Here is a 22,096-nt window from a genome sequence, read left to right on the forward strand (position 1 = left end):
TTTTGCTATGGAAGAGAATATACAGTTTCTGAAAAAGCTTCTAGAAGCAGGTCTAACTGAAATGTGTGTTTCAGTAGTGTGGTGCTCCCTGGTGCAGCGTGTGGAGTGAGTCACTGCCTTATTTCAAATATTTTAGGAGTATTTAGAGTGAGCATAATTACCGCATAGTCATAACAGTACCTGGCACACGCATTGTGCTCGCCTTTATGGAAGGTAAGTGTGGTTATATAAACAATCTGGGCTAGATTTGTCGATGCAGTCAAACATCCCTCTCACGCTGAGTTTTAACTTACATCCAGGGATCAGTTTAAGTGGTGATTCTGGGAAGTTGGAGCTCCTTCTTTCCAGGGTAGTGGCTCAGCGATGGCATCAATCATCCTTAACACCGGTGATTCTCTTGGCATGACAGCAATTAAGCCTGCGTCTGTATTAAACCAAACTGCCTGTTTTGGGGCTTTGAGACCAGAATGGTGTGGCCATAAATACCTTATTAAATACTCTCAGCCTTCGAAACAGGGTGGTTGTGCCCACTGGGCAGCGCCTCAGCTCCATGCAAACTCCCGAACCATGCTTGGGAATGGCTTGGGATGGTGCTAGGTGTCCTAGGCCAGAGGTGCCCCGGGGCTGTGCTAAAGACGCATGTGGCTGAGTTGCAGGACCTGGCACTGTTTGATTTACTCATACAGCTGTGCCTTAGCTGACTGCTCCCAGGGGCGACAGGAGTTTTCCAGCATTATTCCTTTCTCTGGTTGCACGCATTACACAGTGTGGAGCATGAACAGATGGCACAGTGGTGTGCTAACCTGGGATTCCTGGCTCAGGATGAATCCCCAGTAGCGTTAGTTATCTTTGCAAGAACATCCTTGAGAATCTCCTCTAACCTGGCTCATGCCATATTAGCCATAAGTTTTGAGGTTTCCAAGGCTACTGTGATTGAAATTGCGGAAAAACTGGGTTTTAACAGGTTAATACAAGCATGTTACTGGACATGCACATCAACATAATGGACAAGAAATATCTCCATTCTTTGCAGACCTGTTCTTACTCTGTTTACCCAGAAACCAGTAGCTCAAAACAGAATATTTATGAGATAACCTCTGAGCTCTTTCATTCCAGACCACTCAGTTAAGCTGGCTAGCCTCACTTTGGTAAATCACTAGTTTCCTTTGATTAGATTACTCACTGTTTCAGTAGAGCTCCCTTGCAGGTGTGCCTGTCTTCCAGAGAGTACTAATGGAGACCAGTGCTAGGGAGTGAGTGACGATTAAGAGCTCTTATCCCAAGAGTACCATTAGCCATCCAGCACAAGGCCATGTTTTAAAGATGCTCTTGGTTAAACGTGACAGCATGTGGTTGTGGTGTAGGGAGCCCTTGGTAGGTTTGCCTTGGACCAGAACCTTCTTCTAAGGTGGTGGCAGGAGACTTGAGAATTAGCTCGGGACACACAGGCACCACAGGACAGCAGCTGGAGCCTGTTCAGTGTCTCTTTGTCTTTGACATCACCGGTAAATTTTGGTGCAGTAATCGAAAAGATGTTAACTCTTCGTATAAGGTCTGTGTTAGCGATGCTGGATCCCTAGTCAAGGCAGAGCTACATTGCTGAAGTCGTACATCCCTATGGAGGGAATTTCTTTTTTGAGGAGAGAACGATCTTGTCTTGTTACCTGTCTGGACAAGTGTCTGCCAGTTGGCTTTCCCCAGGATTTTGATGGAACTATTTCTGGTTTTACGTAGGAAGGCTTTGTACCTGTCTTCCCTGCTGGCTTTTCTCATCTCGGATTTCATTGTAAGCTCTACAGATTCACTTACACTTACAGGCATTTGCTTACGCTCCTGCTGATCGTGGGTCATTCTCCTTGTCTGCTCAAGCTGAGGAGATGTCAATCCATCAGGCAAAGAACCAGCTCTTATATGGACACCTCAGCACTAGGAATTTTTCATACCCTTTTAGTCCAAGTGTATTCCATAGATCAGTGTGACTTCTAATTGAGCAGAGCTCTTCAAGCCCTCATGGTTCTTGCAAGTTTTCCCTGTTTTGTCTTTTCCCTGCCTGGAATCATTGGTCCCCGATGGCACAGGGAGAGGCTTTAAGTTGTGATACAAGCAGGCATGCGTGCACGCTGTGCGTAGGCAGTCTGTCTGCCCAGCTCCAGCCAGGACCATCTGACATCCCCATTGGACTACAGGGAGCAATCAAATATAAATGAAAAATGTCAGTCGTCTTAGCAGAATGAGTATAAGTATTGGTAAGGAGACTATGAAAATGGCTTTAAACAAAAAGCAAAGTGACTCATATCTCAGCGTTCTGGATTGTGTGGTGTGTTTTTTCTTTTTTTCTTTTAAAGTGTTTAATGATGCATTCAAAAATGGATTGATCAAACCAGTGCACACAAACGGTGCCACTAAATGGAGAATAGGAAGGATGTATACATGGGAGCCCCTGTGCACAGCTTGCACATCAGGTTACTTGAACAAAGTATGCACCAGGGTAGTGCAGATGCCTGATAATAGGTATCACTGTAGTTGTGTTTTGTTAAAATATTAAGCATAAATTAATCTGCCTTAGGAAGAATTGAAATCATAGGAGAAAGTAAGCATAAATGATATAGTGGAGTTATTCCTTACATTTTTGTGCTTTCATTCAGATGAAAGATTGATACATATCCCTTGCTAGAACAGAAATAATTGTTTCTGTTCTCCCATCAATAATATGCTATTTTTAGAGGCTGCCTATGAAGGATTTTCATATGTACAAAGTATATATAAAGGCAGAAGTTTTAAACTTCACCAACTGTATTAAAAGTATCCAAACAAGATGGACATGTTTGACATTTCTCTTTCAAGTTAGAGTTTACTAGGAATAAAGAAATACTAAAAGATTTGTAACTGTGTCCTGGTTATAGCCTTGAGATTATATCCTCCTTTATCACTTTTACAGGGGACAGGGTTTCTCCGAAATTAAAATAGTACAGATAAAAGGGACTTTTCTTTAATGAGGTGGTGCACTCTTTCTGTGTGCCAGGACACAGATAATAATTTCTTCCCTCACAATGGGATACTGAGGGTCACTTAATGAAGGTTTGTAAAGGACTTCGACAGAACTAATTGCATAAAAGGTGTTTTAACATTTTAATTAAATAATCGTCTTTTTCTTTGCTTCTGCAGTGCCTAGAGAAGAAGTGCCCTGCCCCAGTTTCCAAACCTGTGAGCCAATGGACTGCTTTGAGAATGGAAAGTTTTGTACCCAGACAGGCTCCCAGCAGCACAGGGACAGGTAAAGAAACCCCAGATTCTTCCTGTTCTGTCTTTAAAAACATTTAAAGAGAACACTGTGTTAGAGAAAAGTGTTGCTGTGAGTAGAATGAAAACCTCAGAGCAAGTGTTACCGTGGCATGGCTGGGGCAGAGCCACCCGCGCAGCTCTATGCCGGTGACCTTCCTGTTACTCTTGAGGCTCCCGTGCCCGACGCAGGAAAGCTCCTCGCTAGAGCTCCGTCTTCATTTATCTTTGCAGCCTGCAGAAATGCTGGTTGTGTGCTTGGTGCCTCAGTTCCCTCTCCCACAGATAAGGATGATGTCATAACTTCCTGTAGGGTTGTAAAAAGGCAGAATTAAAAACCCTCTCAAGCTGCTCTGGTGATGAGAGTTGTGCCAGTACTTTGGAGTGCTTTTAGAAGATATATATCTGGCAAGTCCTGTAGACACAGTTCAATTCTAGGTTCTCAGCCCAGGCATCCTCATTCTTCTGAAGAGGTACAGAGACACTGGGAATACTGCAGGAGTATTGTTGCACTTTTAATTTGGTTTTGTTTTCAATTTTGGATGTTTAGTGATACCAGAGACTTTCCAGATGATTGCAGAAACAGGGGAAATAGTAGAAATCTTAATACCAGCAGTGGCTGTCAGGTGAATGAGGCTGACAGACCTGTCAAACGTCTCAGAAGGAAGAGAAGACTGCTTCTGGAGTCTGAGGATGACGAGGAAAATGCAGATGAGGATGAGGTAAATGAGGCTGCATCTATTTTCTTTCAAGAGAACTGTAAAAAGCAGGGACAATTCTGTGTCTCAGATTTCACTGTGCAATGCAAACTGAGCTGAGGGAGGTTGTTCTGTACCCATGAGAATGGTCTGGGTCTCATCCTGATTTACATCAGTAATGAGAATATCTGTTCTGAAGTCTGAGAAGTCGTAAGGGTGAATAGCTCATGTCGAAGCCAAAGTCAAGATTTCAGACTGTAACTTTATAGGTGTAGTTATAGCCCTGTGCACCAAGTCTATTTCACAGTAATAAAAACACATGCCTGCAAAAATACTTTATCTAACTACAGTCAAGTGCTATTATGTGATATTGAAGATTAGTGTCAAACCACAGATTGCTTTTTATTAGGTACTTGCATGTACACTCAGTACACTGCTGGAAATCTGTGTTAATGGTGGATGAATAGAAGTACCTCAGTCCTGACCCGATCTTTTCTTAACTTTCATTAAGCATCTTCCTCCCTTTAGGGGCCCTTCTTTTGCAAGCCTGCACTCTGCTACCATGTGCACAGCGTCTCAGGCCTGAACCATTTTATTTATATTCACGTATTGCACGTGCTGTTGTAACGCAGAGACGCTGGGGTAGGTGTTGGTTGGTAATGCAAGCTGAAACTTCTGATGTCATGAACAGTTTAACTCATCTTGTGGCTCAGTTTCTCTCCGTGATGTGTATAAGATGTGTTAAAGTACGTATGTTCTCAGAAGTACTTGCATTCTGTCTCTTCCCCCTTCTCCTCCTCGTCGTTTGAAACTGCCCCCCTGTCTCTTCTGGGGCAAGTTTGGCAGGCAGCTTTGCATTTCAGATTTTGCCCTTTTTGGTTTGCTTTGAGAAATGACAACCCTGGGTGAATTAAACATGAGTTTGAAAACCACATAGAAGAAATGTGAACGGCAATCTGGCTCGGAGTGTGACACAGGGAGACCACGTTTTCTGGGGTGTTCATCTATGACAGTAGTTACTTGAAGCTTCTGCTTCCTTCAGGGCTTCATAAATGACCTTTTTCCTGTATCCATTCCCTGGCATAGATGGACATAAGAACCTCTGAAAGGAAAAGGAAAATGGAGCATTACAGTAAGGTTGCTTACGTGAGCAGTACATCCTGCATTGCAGAAAGCAAATCCTGTGTATTGTAATGGAGATTTTGGGCCCTCGGTAGCCATATTTAAATGAACTTTAGTAGCATATATTAAATAATTTGTAAAGCACTTTGGGATACTGCAGGATCAAAGTTATATATGTAACATACCCTACTAATGTTCTTGCAGGGTTATTCAAAAGGAAATAATGCTAGCTAATAGTCCTGTTAGTTACATGTTACATCCTTATTGTACCTGCATTGTGAGATGATCAAAGAGAGAGGAAAAAACAATATCGCTAAACTTTTTTTTAACATATCTGTGTCTAGGAGAAGAATAAATCAAATAATATGAAAAGCCGCAGAAACACTAAACCAATAAAACAAGGTGAGCTAAGCTCATAGTCTCTTTTCTTTAATGTTTATAGATTTTTTTTTACTAGCTATTATAAAATGAATAATAGTAAACAGAAGAGGAAAGGACAGTAGAGCTCATTTCACATTCAGAATAGCTTATTAGGTACATAACCCTCTTACCACAGTCAGTCTTCTGAAATGTATTAGCAAGAATATACTAGATTTCCCTGCATGATGGGCACAGTGTAGAGGATCTGCAAGGAGACAGCCTGATCCAAAGCTCGCTGAAGACAATAAGAATCTTTTTTCCATTGACTTTGGAGAGCTTCATAGCCACAGACTACAAGTGCTAAATAGAAAATAAGTTGTAAACAACGTGATTGATTATAGACTGCGAGTTAAATTTATTATATACCTTAAAGGAGTTAGCAGTAAGCTGGGGGGAGATTTTTAATATGCATTTTAAGACATAATTTTCTGTGTGTATGACTGTGGTCCTACTAGAATGAATCCAAGCACCTACCCAAGTTGTTTTCATCATCTGTATACTGGTAGCTGCCTCTCTAGTAGATGCATTGTGGTATTAGCAGGTTCTAAATATGTTTGTGTACATATATAAAAAAAAATCTTGTGAACTGAACAAAAATTCACTTGGTTTTTCATTTGTTTTAGGTTTATTTCAGCTGCAATTATATGCCTCTTTGTGCTGTCTTTTTGTTTATATCTAACCCCTTATTCCTCTGTGAAATATCAGGAGAAGGAATTATTTTCCACAATTTTAAATTATTATATCTTGTCCAAACTTTACAGTGGCAGCTTTCCATGGGCAGCTTGCCAGCAATCCAGGTGCCACAATTCATTTGACCTATGATATAATAATTTTTTTTTTAATGAGAAATGAGCACAGTTTTCCTACTGCTGGAATTCATACCTTTCCTCAAAAGTTGGGTTACACTGCCTCCTTTGGGGTACAACAGCAAAGCAGCGTTGGCGTGTACGTGGGAGGAGAGAGAGAAGAGAGGGCAGAGCGGGAGGCATTTGAGAGAAATACTGATTTTTCCCTTTGTTTTTGATTGCTTAGTTGTTCCTGGAAGGAAGAAGGTATGGAACTGGGTTTCCTACTTAGAAGAGGAACGGATGCCAGCTGCTCCCCTAAAACTGTTCAGAGAGGTTGGCAGTTTTTTCAACTCTCTTCCTATGTTTTTCTCAGGCAACATTACAGAATTACTAACTCAGTGGAGGTAGGATTGGAGACTACCCTCAAGCCAGCAGTTACATTTATGAGTTGTTTTGGTGCAAGCAGGCAGTAAAACCCCCACATGTTTGTTTCCAGCCCTGAAGCACTGTGGAAACAAGTGTCTGTCCTGTGAGTCTCATCCTAAACCAGGGTGTAAAAAATGCTGGTTGAATCTCACTCACAAATAAACAATGAGTGTTTCGATCCGCTTTGGGTAGCTCTGGATAAATGGGCTGTTAGGCAATCTCCAAGTAGCATTGGAGAGGGACAGCTTAATGTCTTTCATATGTTCTGTGCTTCATCTGTGGTTGTACAACACCCCTTCCAGCCTTCCTCTGTAGAAAACTGCAAGTCGTTGAGCTCTGTGAATGTTGTAGATTGTTTCAGTGAGAAGTGACTGTTAGAAGGGAGGGTGGAAGTTGTGTTCATTCATGGTCTGGTGCACTGAAGGTGGGAGAGGATGAGTTTAGCCTTGGGGCAGCTGCTTCTGCACTCCAGTGCACCAGCCCACATTGAAAGTTCAGCTCCCAGTGAGCTCTTCAAAGCCAGGGGCTGTTGGCACCTTACAGAGTGAGATGAGAAGGAAGGTCAGGTAACTGCAGTGGATGCAGTAAGCCATTTGCAAGTCCAGTTCAAATTTCTTTTAAGCCTTTACTATACTTCAGATGTTTAATTTGGATTAAGACTGCAAATAAATGAAAACCACAAACGTTTTCTGGAATAACTGTGTAAATGGGCTCCAGATCAAACATACCTTGTCCCTTTTACCATTTGAAGATGAGAAGTTACCTTTTGGGAAAGTCTGGACTGCTGACCTCGTGCTGACAGCCACAATAATTTTAGTTTTCCTGGCTCTTTGTTTCTGCCAGCCCTCCTACACTGGGCTGTGAAGGGGATTCTTTTGTGTTTGAATAGAGCTCATTTCTGCATCTGCTGAAAGATTTGTTCATAGCTAATTGCAGCAGGCTCCTGGTTCAGTGTTTTTGAGAGATTAATTAGAATAACAAGTAAATCTGAAATAGGGTGATCATGCCGTTATTGATATCCGTACCTGTGCCTGTCTGTTAAAGCAGCAATCATTTAGTGATAGAATTTTCTTCTCTGAGTTGGAAGTTTGAAGCTTTAGGTATATCTGATGACTGCTCTGCAGAGGATTTTGTCTTTAGGAATTAAAAACAAATGTCTCCTTCTTCCCCTCCTCACAGTATCAGTCATTCCCCCAAGGCCGAAATGGATTTAAAGTTGGAATGAAATTGGAAGGGCTGGATCCTGAGCACCCCTCTCGATTTTGTGTTCTCACAGTGGCTGAGGTAGTTGCTTTTCCTATCTTTGATTCCAAAAGTCTTATGTACATTGAGGATTTTTTTCAATAAAAAGTCGAAACATAATAGTAGTACTTTAATTAATTAATGGCTAGGAGGAGTTCGAGGTGACCCTGAAGGAATAGTGTTACGTGGTTAAGGATCTATACCTCACAATAGTAAACCTACTAATCACATCCAATGGGTAAATATTAAAAAGAACAGTGCAGTGAGGCCTTAAGTCTTGGTATATATAAGCAAGTTGAAATGCATTTATGCTTCTTCAGTTCTGTGGAATCTGTGTTGATCTGGTATAGACATAAATGTTCTCAGGCTGTATTTGTACTGCAGATATTGCCACACAGGAATATGTGTGTGAGTATGGAATAGGAGGCCAGGGAAGTTACACTGACCAATTTTATTTTCAGCTGTTTGAAGTGAGGAAAGAGGAGCATGGAAACTGGGAGACATAAATGATGAAAAATAATACTAGACTTTTGAGAAATAAATGCGATCTTACATTCACTTTTATCTATACATTGAAATAGAGAAAGAGCGTTGGATTAGTGTCTTTCTTTAACTTCTTTATGACCCTTTATGATAATCAGAGCTCCTCTGCTTATAGGTGCGAGGGTACAGAATGCGATTACACTTTGATGGTTATCCAGAGTGCTATGACTTCTGGGTTAATGCTGATTCCTCAGACATCCATCCTGTTGGCTGGTGTGAAAAAACAAGTCATAAGCTGCTCCCTCCTAAAGGTATGGAAAAAAATAGAATGGCGTACAAGAAACTATAAATTCTGCTAAGAACTAGTTGTCCTGGCTCTGCATGTTTCATTTTTAGTGTGATTTCATTGTGGAACTCAATCCGAGTGGCTTAAAGGGAAGAGGCGTAACTAAGATAGTGAATCACAAAAGAACAAAACATCTTCCTTTTGATATTGCCAAGGATTGGCGTTGTTAGTCAAATTAGAAACTCTTTATTGGATGAGTGTATAAAGCAGGGAGTCTCTTTGGGGTTCACAACTTGCTTCTTTCCTGCATTCAATTTCCTAGAAACATTTGAAGGTTGAGATTAATGATTGGACATTATACTGAAAAAGAGAGAGATGTTTTAGCTGAAATGCATAACCCCTGAAGATTGTAGAAGGGCAGTTATCATGCAAAGTTCATATTCTTCCCAGGTAATTTCCATTTCTGAAAAACCAATCTGAATGTAACGGGGCTGTGTAAAACAATCTTTTTATCTCTCTTTCTAGGTTTCAAGGAGGGAGAATTTAATTGGACTTCCTATTTGAAGAATTGCAAAGCTCAAGCAGCTCCAAAAAGCCTTTTTAAGACCCTCAGCACTGTAAGTGGCGATATTGAATACAAGATGTTCCAAATAGGTCTGATGCTAAGTGAGTTTTGACCAGAATATTTACGTGGTTTTAATATGCTCATGTCTGAGGTACAACCATGGTACAATCAGATGCAAGCTATTTCCTGCTGTGATTTATTTTTAAGATGGGAGACTAGTACAATTTTTCTTCCTTCCCCCCAGTCACTGGCTTTCCAGAGAGAGAATTTGTATTTCCCTTCCTCCTTAATACTGGAGGAAAAGATTTACTCTACCATTTATTAAATATATTACAACGGTCTGTTTTGCTGTGTCCCTACAGTCGAGATATTTGTGTCACTTTCCTCTAATTTAATCATTTCCAAAATAATTTCTGGTTTCCAGCAGCATACTCATGTGTGCCATGGGATTCATTATGAGGCTGTGGATCTTGAGCATTTTTCATCCTTCATGCACTGTTGCTTTCTCTTTGGTTGTTACCCTCAGTTCCTGTGTAACAGTCACTCCCATTTTGTGTCACTCAGATGACACAAAGTCCACGCTCTGGCAGATTTGATGCTGTAGATGGACAGAGTGTTGACCTCAGTAGGATCAGGGCCCCACTGCGCGGCTCTGCTCTGCCTCCAACCGAGTCACCTGTTTTCCTTGAAGACTCTCTAACTTTTCCACTAATAAGGCAGGACCTGCAATGCTCACGCTTGTCCTCAGCCAATACTCATCACTGCAAGGCGTGTGCATCTTAGCCTTTGCATCTGTAGTGTTGTGTACCTGGAGATCCTGTTATTTAAGCTACATCGGCTCTTTTTTAGAAATAGTAACAATCATTGCCAGACCTCATAGAAATCTTGTCTGTAGACCTCATTCTAGTAACTATAGTGTGTTTTGGTTCTTGGGTTTTGGGGGTTACAACCTGCAACAAATGAGTTTGTAAGGTGAATTTAAATGGCCTGACCTAGAACATGGCTGATTTCCCTTTCCTGATGTCCTGTTCCTCAGCCTGTCACACCTTCTGGTTTTCGTCTGGGAATGAAACTAGAGGCAGTGGATAAGAAGAATCCGTCGCTGATGTGTGTTGCAACCATCACAGACATGGTGGATAACCGCCTGCTAATTCATTTTGATAACTGGGATGAAAGTTATGACTACTGGTAAAGTGATTCCATTTCTAATGTATATCTGCAAGTAGTCTGTGGTTTATTTCACTCTTCCACTAAGGGTAATATCTAATATTTTAAATGTAGTCACTAAAGTTGGGATCTTAAATCAGTTTTCAAGCATCTGAATAATTACTTTGGGTTTTTAGAAAGTGCCAGTTGCCCAGTAGCTTCCCCTGCTTGGCTCAGTGCAAAACCAGTGGGGTGAGCCTGTGAAGCATTGGAGGTAAGAAGTGTTTGAGGTAATGCAGCTGGCTGACTTGGGCCAGGTCAGGGAATGCTCATGTTACCCATTCCTCTGGCAGAGCTGAAGGAGGAGTAAGCTCTGCTAGTGACACCCCTGGAATTAGTAACATCCTCTCCTCCAGGACTAGTAGTGGGTGTTGGCATGTCTCTCTGCAAACTCACATTTGGAAGCAGGCAGTTCTGAAGTCAGTAAAAATCCTTTCCATTTGCTTCAGCAGAGTTTGGCTAAGGCCCTTTGAAAATAAAAACAATTGCCAGCATTTAGGCTTTTAAGTCCTGACCTGCACTGCAGTTGTTCTGCATCTGAGAATCTTGATCCCGTGCCCTCATGCTGGGGCCACATGGAATATTAATCAGGGAAACGTTTTCCCTCTTTGGTCCGAGTTTTCCAACCTACATGAATGGAGCAACTTTCTTTGAATTTGTCTGTGAAAGCAACATGAGGCACATGCTTATCAAAATAGCACTGATTTGATCAGCATTCTGTGTTCTCTTCCCCAGCTCCCTTTGTTTGTTTTTTTTCTCAGAATACGCACCTGTTTGGTGGCAAGTTGCTCTTTTCTTGCAGAATTTCGTAACACCGGTGTTTCCCTTTGTAGGACTTTAGATCTCATTCCTTTACCATTTTAGTCCATGAAACTTTGTTTTCATGCCATGTTTTTCTTTGAAATTTGAAAATTTTAATGGGAGACACAAGAAAACAAAGCTGCAAAGTAGAGCTTGGCTGAAAACACACAGGTTTTTTCCTAGATCTGAAAGACTACTTTGGACCCTTCCTCGGAGCAGATGTGACAAAAGGGGCTGTCTGAGATTGGTCCATCACCTCCTTCAGGCACTCAGAACACCTAAACATGCAGTGAAATTGGGAACTAGGCAAACTACCACTAGGTTTCAGCTAGAATGAATGGATAACGTGCAGTTCTTGGCAAAGACCTTAAAAATAATTTCCCCTTCTTCCATGCTAGTGGTGTTTCAGTTAGGGACGAGGATTTGGTTTTTGTTTCTTTGCTTCCTTTGCATTTTTGCTTGGATGATCTGTGTCCAGACTGAACTGTGGTTGGGGCGGTCCATGGGTCATGGCTTTTTGTTGTTGGTTTTTTTTTTTTGAAGCACCAGACATTCTTCTCTCTGTTTCCCTATCTTTGGAGCAGCTTGAATGCCTTGAAAACTTGGCGTTATAAATTCTAACGAGGTAATGCTTGTCTTTTACACCATGATCACACCCACTGAAAGCATCTGCTAACCCAGCAAAGGCATATCAGACAGCATTTGAAATTCTGTTTTTCTTTTTGCTTTAAAATTGACTGGTGCCAACTTTCCCTCTTTGATTCAGGTGTGAAGCTAGCAGCCCGTATATTCGTCCTGTTGGCTACTGCCAAGAAACTGGAACCCCACTGACAACACCACCTGGTATGTTGAAAGTTAGACTTATTTCCTGCCTCAGTCAAAAAACCGGCAAGCTTTATCTTCCACATAATTATGTATTTGCAAGTTACAGGTTCCATTCAGTTCTCTTTTCTCTACTGACTGAGTTATTATTCGTATTTTTTGCCACTCCATTTTATTTTGTTTCATAGCTCTTTCAAAAAATGGAACGAGGTTTGGTAATCTGTAATTGAATTTGATTTCAGAAGGGAAAGAACTTTGAAGTATTTCCAGCGTTTCCTTTAAGGTGAGCTGGAAGAAAGAGGGATCAGTATCATGACTTCATAGATAAGATGGAATTTCTGGGAACGAAGGAGTAATTGAAGCCACATCTCTTTCTGCTGCACTGGAATTCAGTAAATGAAGAGAATGTTGGCAAATGAAAAAGGACAGAATGTACAGGAAAATCAGTGTTGTTTTCAGGCCTTGGAAGTGCTCATTCACCTTAAAAATAACAAATACAAAAAAACTATGTCTGCTGTTTGCTAGATTGACAGCCCTGGAGCAAGAATTTCTGTAATTATCGCATACCAAGTTTAGTAAAGTGTGTGGCACTGCGAGATCCCTCTGCATTGGATCCCTCTGTGCCTTCACTGCAGATGCAGAAGGAGTTGTAAACACTTACTCTTCAGCAACACCACATCAGTTCCTGCTCCTGGAACGTGCAACAAGGCTGTGGTGTGCAGTTCCTGTACTCATAGCACAATTGCGTGTTCCCCCAGCAGAATCTGCAGTCAATTGTTATTTCTCTGCTGAGAGATTTACATGCAGCAATTTGCAGACTGTCCTATGTGTTTAGTTATTGCAGCCTCCTGCCAAAAGGAAATAATACTGAGGCTAAAAAATACTGAAATAGGAAGGGAAAAAAAGTAGAGCAGTTTCTTAAATGTAGCCAGCCAGGGAGAGGCATCTTATTGTTGTTAGAGTAGCACACCCATGTAGATGTCTGAGATTATGGTAACAATGATAGAGCCTTTTATCTCCAGGCCGCTAGTTTTACTCGGCTATGGGTGAGTAGGTAGCAGGAGACGAGAAGTTTCTACAGTCTTGCAGGCACTCACACATAGAATAGTTAATAAAATAGGAAATTAATTTAGCGATGCCATTGCACATCATAGAATCCCCTGTCTAGATCTTAATTGGCAGCTTTCTCTAGACAATAAGCATTGATTAGGCTGTACAGAAATGAACTCTTCAGGTTTTTCAGGTCAGGGTTAAAGCCCTGTGTAGAAGCCGGGGAAACTTGCACTGCTGCTGCGTGTGCTGTAAGTGGTGTGTATGAATAAACAGACCACTTTCCAGCACCATCCATTGTAAGTGCTAAATTAACATAATAGCTGTGTTGCATAGCTGCTTTGCTGTTTGTAGCAATAAATGTGGGTTTTTCTTACTTAGATGTTAATTCTCTGTTTTTTCAGGCTACAAGGCTTCCAAAGCCTTCTCATGGGTGAAATACTTGGAAGAAACTAATTCCCAGGCAGCCCCAGCAAGAGCATTCAAACTGGTTGGTGGATCTCTTTGATTGTCCTAGATCAGGCGGGTGGGGGAAACTGCTGTTGTCTGCCCTTTCTTGCTGGATGCTTTATTTGATGGTGGTTCATGTCTGTGCCAAGAGGGTGAAACTGGGTTTTTTTCTTTGAGTTTAAGATCATCTCTCACTGCTGCTAAAACAAAACACAGAGCAGACTGCAAGATATTTTAAAAAAAAATACCCCGAAAAGCTGTCTTGTAAAGGATTTTTGACTAAACATCTTCACTTGCTCCATTAGCAGATTTAAGGGAAGAGCCTTCAGTTCACACAGATAATTGTAGCTTTCAGAGGAATATGTGAAGGGCAGTGTCTTGCCTCAGAGAGGGCACGGAGAAGGGAAAGAGCTGGTCTTCTGCTCGAGGTCTGACTGTGTGGGCAAAGGGGATGTCCCAGTTGACATCTGAGCAGGGCTGATGCTGGTTGAAGAGACTTTCCAGACTCCCCCTTCATGGGGCTCAGAAGTGGGTGTCAGTGGCCTGCAGACGTTTGGTGGGGAAGGGAGGAAGGGGTGGGGGTAGGGGCGTGTTTGAGGGGGAATGAGAAGCGTGCACTTCCTCCATTAGGTTCCTCCATATGAAGTTTTAAAAACTTCTCTAAAGTATCTTCACCTTGCAGTGAAAATACTTGCACCTTCCCCTGGTTGGTGAGGCTGAAATTAAGGTAGAGTGAGAAGTTCCTATCAAGGACTTATATGTTCTAATATAGATCTTAGTAGTTCTAGGGAGGACCCAGTGCCCTGTGCCCTCCACAGAAATAAGCGTGCTAACAGATGATAGAGCAGCTCTGCCAGACTCTTAGATGGAGTAAGATCATCCTGCAGACTAAATCTGAAGGTGATTCTCTCAACCTTGAGAGCATGATGAGCTTTTGTTTCTTACACTGAAGTTCAGTGCATTTATCTGGAAGCTCACTGTGAGCAGGAACAAAACAGAAACCTTTAAAATAACTTCATTAAAAAAACCCCATACTTTCGAGTTGCTTTTTTTCCCTTAGCAGCTTCCACACTGGCGGCTCACCTTGCTAAACTCTGCAATATGTTTAAAAACTTTTTTGTGCCATTCTGACACTTGTCTTGATTCTTTCCGATGAATTTAACGTTGCAGGTTAATACCTGCTGCCCTCGCTTATATTTTGTTGGTAAGCTCTTTGGGACTGAGGAGGAAAAGCAATCAGGGAGGCCTTAGATAAGGGAGGTAAAAATCCAGCCAGACAAGTTTGATAATTGCTAGATTTCAGCAGGTGTCCATTTGAAGTTGTTGTAGGTTGCAAGGTGGGTGTCAGGGAATAGGAAGAGGCTGGTTTTGCCTCTTTAGAGAACTGTAAGGCCACAGCTGGAGTTATCTGCAGCAGAGTTGAACTCCAAAACATCCCTTGGATTAAGGTTTTCCGGAGTTGGGCAGACAGCATCTTCGATCATGCAGCGCAGCATGTGAAGCACTTCGGAGCCAGTGTGCAGGGTAATGAGTGAAGCTTGTCAGTAGGACACATTTGTTGCTCCCAGGGTAAGCTCAGCTTTTTCTGAGCTGTGCTCATAAAATCCCAGCAGTGCTGGAAAATGGGAACCTTCAGAGTACAAGAGCAAAAGAATGCAGCAATTGGTCTTCTACACAATAGAGGAACAATAGAAGTAGTTTTGTAGAGACAAATATTTTTGAAAGATAATGAAACTCTTCATGATACAAAAAGAAACAGTGAAGTACGACCTACTTAAAACTCCCAGTCTGAAGTCCTCAGTAATCTGTCATTATGGCATTCTTTCCTCAGGTTTTCAGAGTATAAAATGTGTTGAGAAATGTCACCTGGAGATAACAGGGAGCCTTTTCAGTACTTTTCAATACTCCCTTTTTTGGATTCTTTGGAAGTGAAGTGTCTTCCCAAGGGGGAATGCAGCTGCCTTGTCTGCCTCTTTTCCCGTTTTACATACATCTCTGCAGCCATTTTCCTGTTCCTTCAGGTGTCTGGCTTTGAGAGAATAGCAGAAGGGCCAATTCTGGCTCTCATGAAACTCCAGAATATAAATTAGCATCCAAGACTGTGTTTCAAAAATGAGACAGAAAAAATACGGCATTTGATATATCAGCAGTTAATAGAACTCTTTCAAGATCAAACCTCGTTATTTTTCTGACTTGGTTGGTCTGAAGTGAAATACATGGCACAGTTATTGATTCTTTTTATTATTATTATTATTCCAGCTAGCAATTACAGGAAATCAGTACATAAAAATATGGGTTGAGAGCCAGAACAGGCATTTCTCACTGAATTAGTTTTTAACAGTTTTCAAGAGCTCTCTTACATAGTCTGGAGACACTGATCATCAGCACAAATAGCAGATCTTGTGTCTGGATTTCTGCCTTCTCCTCCACCCAAAAACACAGGAGGAGACAGCTTGGTTGTCAGCATCACTATTTCAGCCCATTGTCTTGGGCTGTCAATTCAAAAACATTCATAAGCTATTGCCAGAAAGGCAGCAACCCTTCAGCAAGACTTAAACAAATAGCCCTGCTCATCTTCTGGGCAGCATTTTGTTCTCAAGCACTCAGGCTCCTTCCTCAAGGAAGACAGACAAGGTTGGCTGGTTCAATAAGATGCTCTTAAAACTAAAAGCAGTTTAGATTGTCTGGCTTCCGGTGTGTCATGTGGTTGAAAGCCTGTGGATAAATGTCTGTGTCCTGGTGAAAAGACCAAAGAGAAACTTGAGGTTTGGAGTCTGTAATCCCCTTAGCTCAGAAGTGGACCTCCTTCCCTGCCCCCGGCTACTGGCAGTAAAAGGGGTAAGGAAGATCGTGAGGGAAGAGTGATTATAATCATCTTTTCATTAACCTGATCTTGTTCAAAGACACAATTTATCATCTCTTGCTAAAATCCTGACCTTTGTGTGCAGAAGTGAAGAAGAATGTGTTTTGAATGAGTATCCGGTGCTCCATAACCCCCAGCTGAGGAGGTCAGAGGAGGAACTTGTAGTCAGTTATTTAAAGATAAATGGAAAAATTGGTAAACGCTGTCTGTTACTTAGAGGTGTACATCTGTGGGTGCTGCAAAGGGCACACATCAGGTCAAAGGACATTCTGGAGTTTTTACAAAGTAGTTTGACCGCTGAGGTTTGAGAGAAAGAGTAAATCAGCAAATGTAGATGGGAGGCTCCGGCAGCTGGAGCTGCTCTCGAGTCCCAGCACCACAGTTCTCAGCAGTTATCGCTAACAAGCAGATGCAGTTGTTGTCATAAGAAGTAGGTGGTAACCTGCTTAGTGAAGGTAACTGTAATAGCCAGATGCCAAGAAGGATGTCACGTGCAGTGTAGTGAAGAGAGACGTCACGTGGTGGTGTGTTTCAGGTGTAAGACAGGGGTGAACTGGCCACTGTCCTTGTCAGATGTGAGATCATCCCTCTGCTGCGTTTGGGAGTTTTGCTGTCAGACTGTGGAGTCTGTATGTCAGTGGAGTTTGTGGTAGTATCTGGCCTTTTTTCTGGTAGGGACATGCCTCTTGCCCTGGCTGTGAAATGCTCCTCTGCACTGAGAAAGCTCAGACTTCCTCTCAAGTAGTTTTGGGCTGCTGGCAAACAGACAGCTTAATCCTCTAGGAAACTCTGATTTTAACCTCTGAAGCAGTCTGCTGAAACTTTGGTCCCTGTGAGATCAGGGGCAAAAGCTGCAAAGGCGTATGAGTAGGAGAGGAAAACTTCAGCGCATTTTATTCAGAGCAGGCGACTAGCTCTGAATGCCCAGAGTTTTTAGCATTCTGCTTACAATCCTCTCTTACAGCGTCCTGCTCACGGATTCCAAGTTAATATGAAGTTAGAGGCTGTGGACAGAAGAAATCCCATCTTGATAAGAGTGGCAACAATAGTTGACAAAGACGACCATCGCATTAAGGTATGACCTTGCTTCAAAGTGCAGAGCCCTTGGGCTGAGGAATATAGTGATTTGCAGTACAAAAAAAAATACCCATTTGTTATGAGGAGCAGCAAACAAACGCCTAGCAGAGGATCTAGAGTACAGGCCTGCCCAACTGGAAATGATTTCTGTTGTTTTGTCCTATTGAAATCTGATGGAATTGCCTGGTATTGTTAGTTACTGTTTTAATGTAACTGTTTTGAAATAACATTTGACAGCATGATTTTCCATCTCTTAGCGGTTTCTGTGTGATCTGTGCAAGTGAAGGCAGCATTAATGTTCTGCTGGTGGGAAGCTACCTGACAATTTTTTTTCCTAGCATACTTAAAAGGAAAACCCAAAGCCAGTTAAACCCTGGTACATGTGGGAAGCGGCTTCATGCTCCAGTATGAATTTGTTACATAAATGGATTTTAACTAATTCTTTTCACATAAATATATTGCCAGAAAAATCTGTTGTGCTTTGGCTTCTGAGAAATTAAGTATGAGCCGGCTGAAGTGGAGGCTGCACTGGTGGAGGCTCCTGGGTCACAGGTCTCCTTCCCGAAGGATGATTATGTGGGCAGGAGTGGAGTTCACTCCCCGTTAGCCATTTGATTCTCATCCTCATCACCGTGTTTGCAAGCAAAAGTCAAGTTTTGCTAATATATAGTAGCATGGTACTTAGTTCATACATTTGTTGAGACTTTGCAGCAGAGACAACCCAGTAGCCTTTAAACTGCAGTGATCCTTAGTCTCTGTTAACCTGACCTGGATCTGAGCTAACTATTGCTAGTCTCTTCATCCAGCAGAAAATTCTCTGTTCACTGCAGAACTCACCGAACTTGTTGGCTTTGATGGTGTTTTGGGATCCTCAGAAAACAAAAACTAATTGAATAAGCAATTGTGTTTACAAAGATTTAGTCTTTGAGTATAGCGTGTGCTGGAGCACCCCATGGTCTGTGCTTTCTTGCAGACCCTGGGATTTGACTGTGTCACCAGAACCTGGTTGTTCTGTAAAACGTAGATGCAGGGGTCGGGAAAACAAATAGTTACACTGAGCACAAAGGACGATTGTGCTTGACTGAAAGATTGAATGAATCAGCCCCAAGCTGAGCAAGGTGAAACAAAGGGGGAAGTTAAAATAAAAGCTGAGTCATGTCCTTAACTGTATCTCTCACTGAGACTGTGTGCTTCTTTTAGATACATTTTGATGGTTGGGACTGTAATTACGATTTCTGGGTGGATGCAGACAGCCCTGATGTTCATCCAGTAGGCTGGTGTGCAAAAACTGGACATGCTTTGCAAGTTCCTCTAGGTAAAGTAGATGATATCATATTGTTACGTTGAATAATATTCCTAAGTGCAGTCTGCTCTGACGCAGGGAGTGTTTTACAAATCTGTTTAACTTTTTCTTTCTTATTACCAGGTGCTGTTGATCGAGTGGGAACAGTGGGACAAGCGTGTCCTACTCCAGGCTGCCACGGTGTCGGTCACGTCAGGGGACCACGATATGGAACACATTATACGTATGTATATGAGATCTTCTTATAAGGGTTCTGCCTGCGTGAGTCTGACTGCTGTCCATAATAATAATGCAGCAACAAGCACCTGCGCTGCACTGAAATCATCTCAGGGTGTTTATTCTGGGTAGTTATAACTGCAATTGCAGCTCCCTCTTGTGTCAAAATGTGCTGTTTCATCATAAATACTGTTTATACCAGTATAATCATTACAACTGCAATGCAATCCAACATAGATTAATTCACTCCCAATTTCTACATTCCAGCATTACTGAGGGATTTTTTTTTGGTAAAATAATACACGCAAGAACAGCATGCAAGGAGGCAGTTAAAGAGGGGGAGAGTATGGGTAGATTATTAAAGTATAGGAGTGAGGAGAGCTAGCTCATGTTCTGTGCTCTGCCTTTTGATTTCTTACCTGCTCTTGGGAAAGGAAGGTTTTTCTCGATTAAACCATTTAAAGAGCAAGAAAACAATCTCAGATTGGAGCTCTGAAGATCTAGTAGTATATAATGTGGTAAAGGGCTTTGAATTTTTCAGAGTGAAAGTTGCAGGACTCTCTTGTTCTGTGGAATATTCTTCAGACAAGCAGGTTACAGAGGAAGAGCTCTTCTTGTTCTCTGAGGTGACTCTTCAGAAACATGACTTTGGTTTTAAATTCTGCCCTGTAGTCCCCTGATTTCCTGCACCTAAAACTGGGTAATAACATCTCCCTGAGTGTTTCTGGCCTCACTTTTTCTGGGTTTGTTGATGGATATGTCTGCCTGAGGTTGGTAAGACTGTATGACTTAAAAACATGCATCTCTCTCTCTGTCTGTCTGTTTTTTTTTCTGTTTTTCTTTAACACAGGTTAGTTGGCTGCCCATATTCTGATGTGAACCTCAACAGAGAAAACTTGTTACAGGACCGCCTGAGTGGGGAGAGACCTTCCCCTAGCAATAGCATGCAGAAAGCCAAGAGACTGGAGACTCCTCTCCCATTTCTGTTGGGAGCAGAAGGGTCTTCTCAGGAAGACTCTCCACAATCCAGGTGAGCTGAACCCTTTTCTTGGGCAAGTACCGGGGAGCAAAACCATTTTACAAAGTTGAAAAACACAGGAATTGGCAGAGAAGCAGCAGAGCATTGAGTTCATCTGTCTGTAATATTGACCCGTGCCCCAGACACTCTTAACACAGAGCAGTGCACTTTTATACCCTCATATGCCTTAATAGGTTTCTTGATTCCTTAATCCTGCTGCTCTGGTCACATTCCAACAAAGGAAATTGCATTCTGTCTCCATAAATTTTTCCTTGCTGTTTCAATTTAAAATATATTCTTTTCCTTCGTTTCCTGTCCTAAAACTGTCAAGCAAGGTTATTTTGCACTATTAAACTGTAACTGCAATCCACCCCAGAGTCGGCTGCATTACACTGGTAGGCATAATGACTGTATGTGTATCACTTGGCAAACAAGTTGAGCTCCTTCAGATATTTTATTTTCTTAGATGAAAATCTTGGAATTGAGTAGCATTGAAGCAAACTGTGTTAGTTCTTGGACTGCAGGAGCCAGTTAAAATTTTGTGTTGTGGGACAGACCTGATTATTATTGTTACCTTTGGTCTGTACGAATCCATTCTCACCAGGGCAAACTCCAGCAATACTTTGTTGTATATGAAGGTTTATGTACATTTTAAAGTTCATTTATTTGCTTAATTTATAACATTTTCAAGATACATTTAGCCAGAAAAAAGGAATATTTCTCTCCCCTCCCCAGCATACATGGCCAAAGTTTGCCTCCTCCCATCCCAGAAGTGTGCAGGCGTCTCCATTCCCTGATTTTAACACCAGAATTGATTGCATATCAATGGCACTGTTTCCGTAAAGCTCTCTCAGGAGCTGTGAGATTCTCCCAGAATAAATGGCATTCTAAAATTGTAATATATTTCTAGTCATCTAAGTATTTCATTTCCTGATAGTGGGAGGTCTGAATTCAGTATGCATATCTGATAACACCTTACTGCTTGTCCTTCCCTGAGCAACTATGTGGCTCAGTTTATGCACCAAATTCAGTCGTGGAGACTCTTAAATATTTTCCAGAGGTATCAAGAATCAGAAATCTTAAATCTCTTGATTTCACCATAACACATGCTTCAGTGGGTTTCTTGTAGCTGCTGGGATCAGAGCCTCAATCCACAGGGGCTGATTTATTTCACATAATCTCTCTCAGTCCGTGCTGAAGAGTAAAAAAGCACTTTGTACTGTGCCCCAGTGATGATGGGGGGGGGAGAGGAAGGCTTCTGCCACTAGGTGGTAGTTGTTGCTCTCATTTGCAAGGAACAGCCAGCTTTGCTCTCCTGCGGGAAAAGGGAACAGAGGATGTCAGCTTAGCTACTGTCATTTATCTGTCTTTCCAGAAAATCTGCACAAGACAGTGAAAAGTGGTGTCAAAGCAGTGTTCACAGTCTGTCGGAACAGTCTGAAAACAATCAAGAGAGAGACTGGGTAGAAGAGGATTCCTGTGAAGACATCAAAGCCAAACCGAAAAAGTAAATAAGATTTTTGTGACGTATTTTCATGCATTAACAGTTGTGTTTCTTGATGCTGCTGCTATATCTGAAATACAGATGTAAATCATAATTTAGAACAGCCCAATCTGATCAGAGATTTGCAGCATAGGGGTTTAGAATGACATGGTAAATCTTCCTCCCATTATTTTGGGCCCTCTCTTTCCTGCAATAAACTCACATCTGAGTTCTAGCCATTAATTTAATAGCACAGTCCTTACCTTGGAGAGAGAGAGAGAGGTCAGGGACAGAGCAGTGCTATTGCTTATTTCAAGAGGGAAAAGTTTTTGGTTCCTAAAAGTCCCATTGATCTCTGGATAGAGAAGAAATTATATCAATTTGTATATCTTTTGAAATGTTTTGTAATTGATGCTTTCAGGCTTGGGTGCTCGCATGCCTATATAAAGTTCCAGCTGGTGAAACAGGAAAGCATTGGGAAAGGTTGGTTAAATTTTA

The 22,096-nt window shown here is 41.8% G+C and overlaps 1 protein-coding gene across 8 annotated transcripts in view; it reads left to right on the plus strand.

The window, feature by feature from the left end:
- LOC141954668 (lethal(3)malignant brain tumor-like protein 3) overlaps nucleotides 1-22,096 on the plus strand; it is a 51,974-nt gene that overhangs the window by 15,127 nt on the left and 14,751 nt on the right. For 3 of the 8 annotated variants that reach the window (XM_074894388.1, XM_074894389.1, XM_074894387.1), the window contains exons 2-17: nucleotides 3,166-3,274; nucleotides 3,830-4,001; nucleotides 5,444-5,501; nucleotides 6,552-6,640; nucleotides 7,913-8,017; nucleotides 8,634-8,769; nucleotides 9,270-9,361; nucleotides 10,346-10,497; nucleotides 12,083-12,159; nucleotides 13,593-13,678; nucleotides 17,466-17,576; nucleotides 18,779-18,893; nucleotides 19,005-19,104; nucleotides 19,948-20,127; nucleotides 21,491-21,622; nucleotides 22,020-22,081. In XM_074894388.1, coding sequence (XP_074750489.1) covers nucleotides 3,213-3,274; nucleotides 3,830-4,001; nucleotides 5,444-5,501; nucleotides 6,552-6,640; nucleotides 7,913-8,017; nucleotides 8,634-8,769; nucleotides 9,270-9,361; nucleotides 10,346-10,497; nucleotides 12,083-12,159; nucleotides 13,593-13,678; nucleotides 17,466-17,576; nucleotides 18,779-18,893; nucleotides 19,005-19,104; nucleotides 19,948-20,127; nucleotides 21,491-21,622; nucleotides 22,020-22,081 — 1,729 coding nt within the window. In that variant the 5' untranslated portion in view covers nucleotides 3,166-3,212. Of the gene's footprint in view, nucleotides 1-3,165; nucleotides 3,275-3,829; nucleotides 4,002-5,443; nucleotides 5,502-6,551; nucleotides 6,641-7,912; nucleotides 8,018-8,633; nucleotides 8,770-9,269; nucleotides 9,362-10,345; nucleotides 10,498-12,082; nucleotides 12,160-13,592; nucleotides 13,679-17,465; nucleotides 17,577-18,778; nucleotides 18,894-19,004; nucleotides 19,105-19,947; nucleotides 20,128-21,490; nucleotides 21,623-22,019; nucleotides 22,082-22,096 lie in introns of those variants that run through there. The other 5 variants (XM_074894394.1, XM_074894391.1, XM_074894395.1 and 2 more) reach the window with 3 other exon arrangements.

Source organism: Strix uralensis, chromosome 25 (assembly GCF_047716275.1).
Source record: "Strix uralensis isolate ZFMK-TIS-50842 chromosome 25, bStrUra1, whole genome shotgun sequence".
Classification (NCBI taxonomy): domain Eukaryota; kingdom Metazoa; phylum Chordata; class Aves; order Strigiformes; family Strigidae; genus Strix; species Strix uralensis.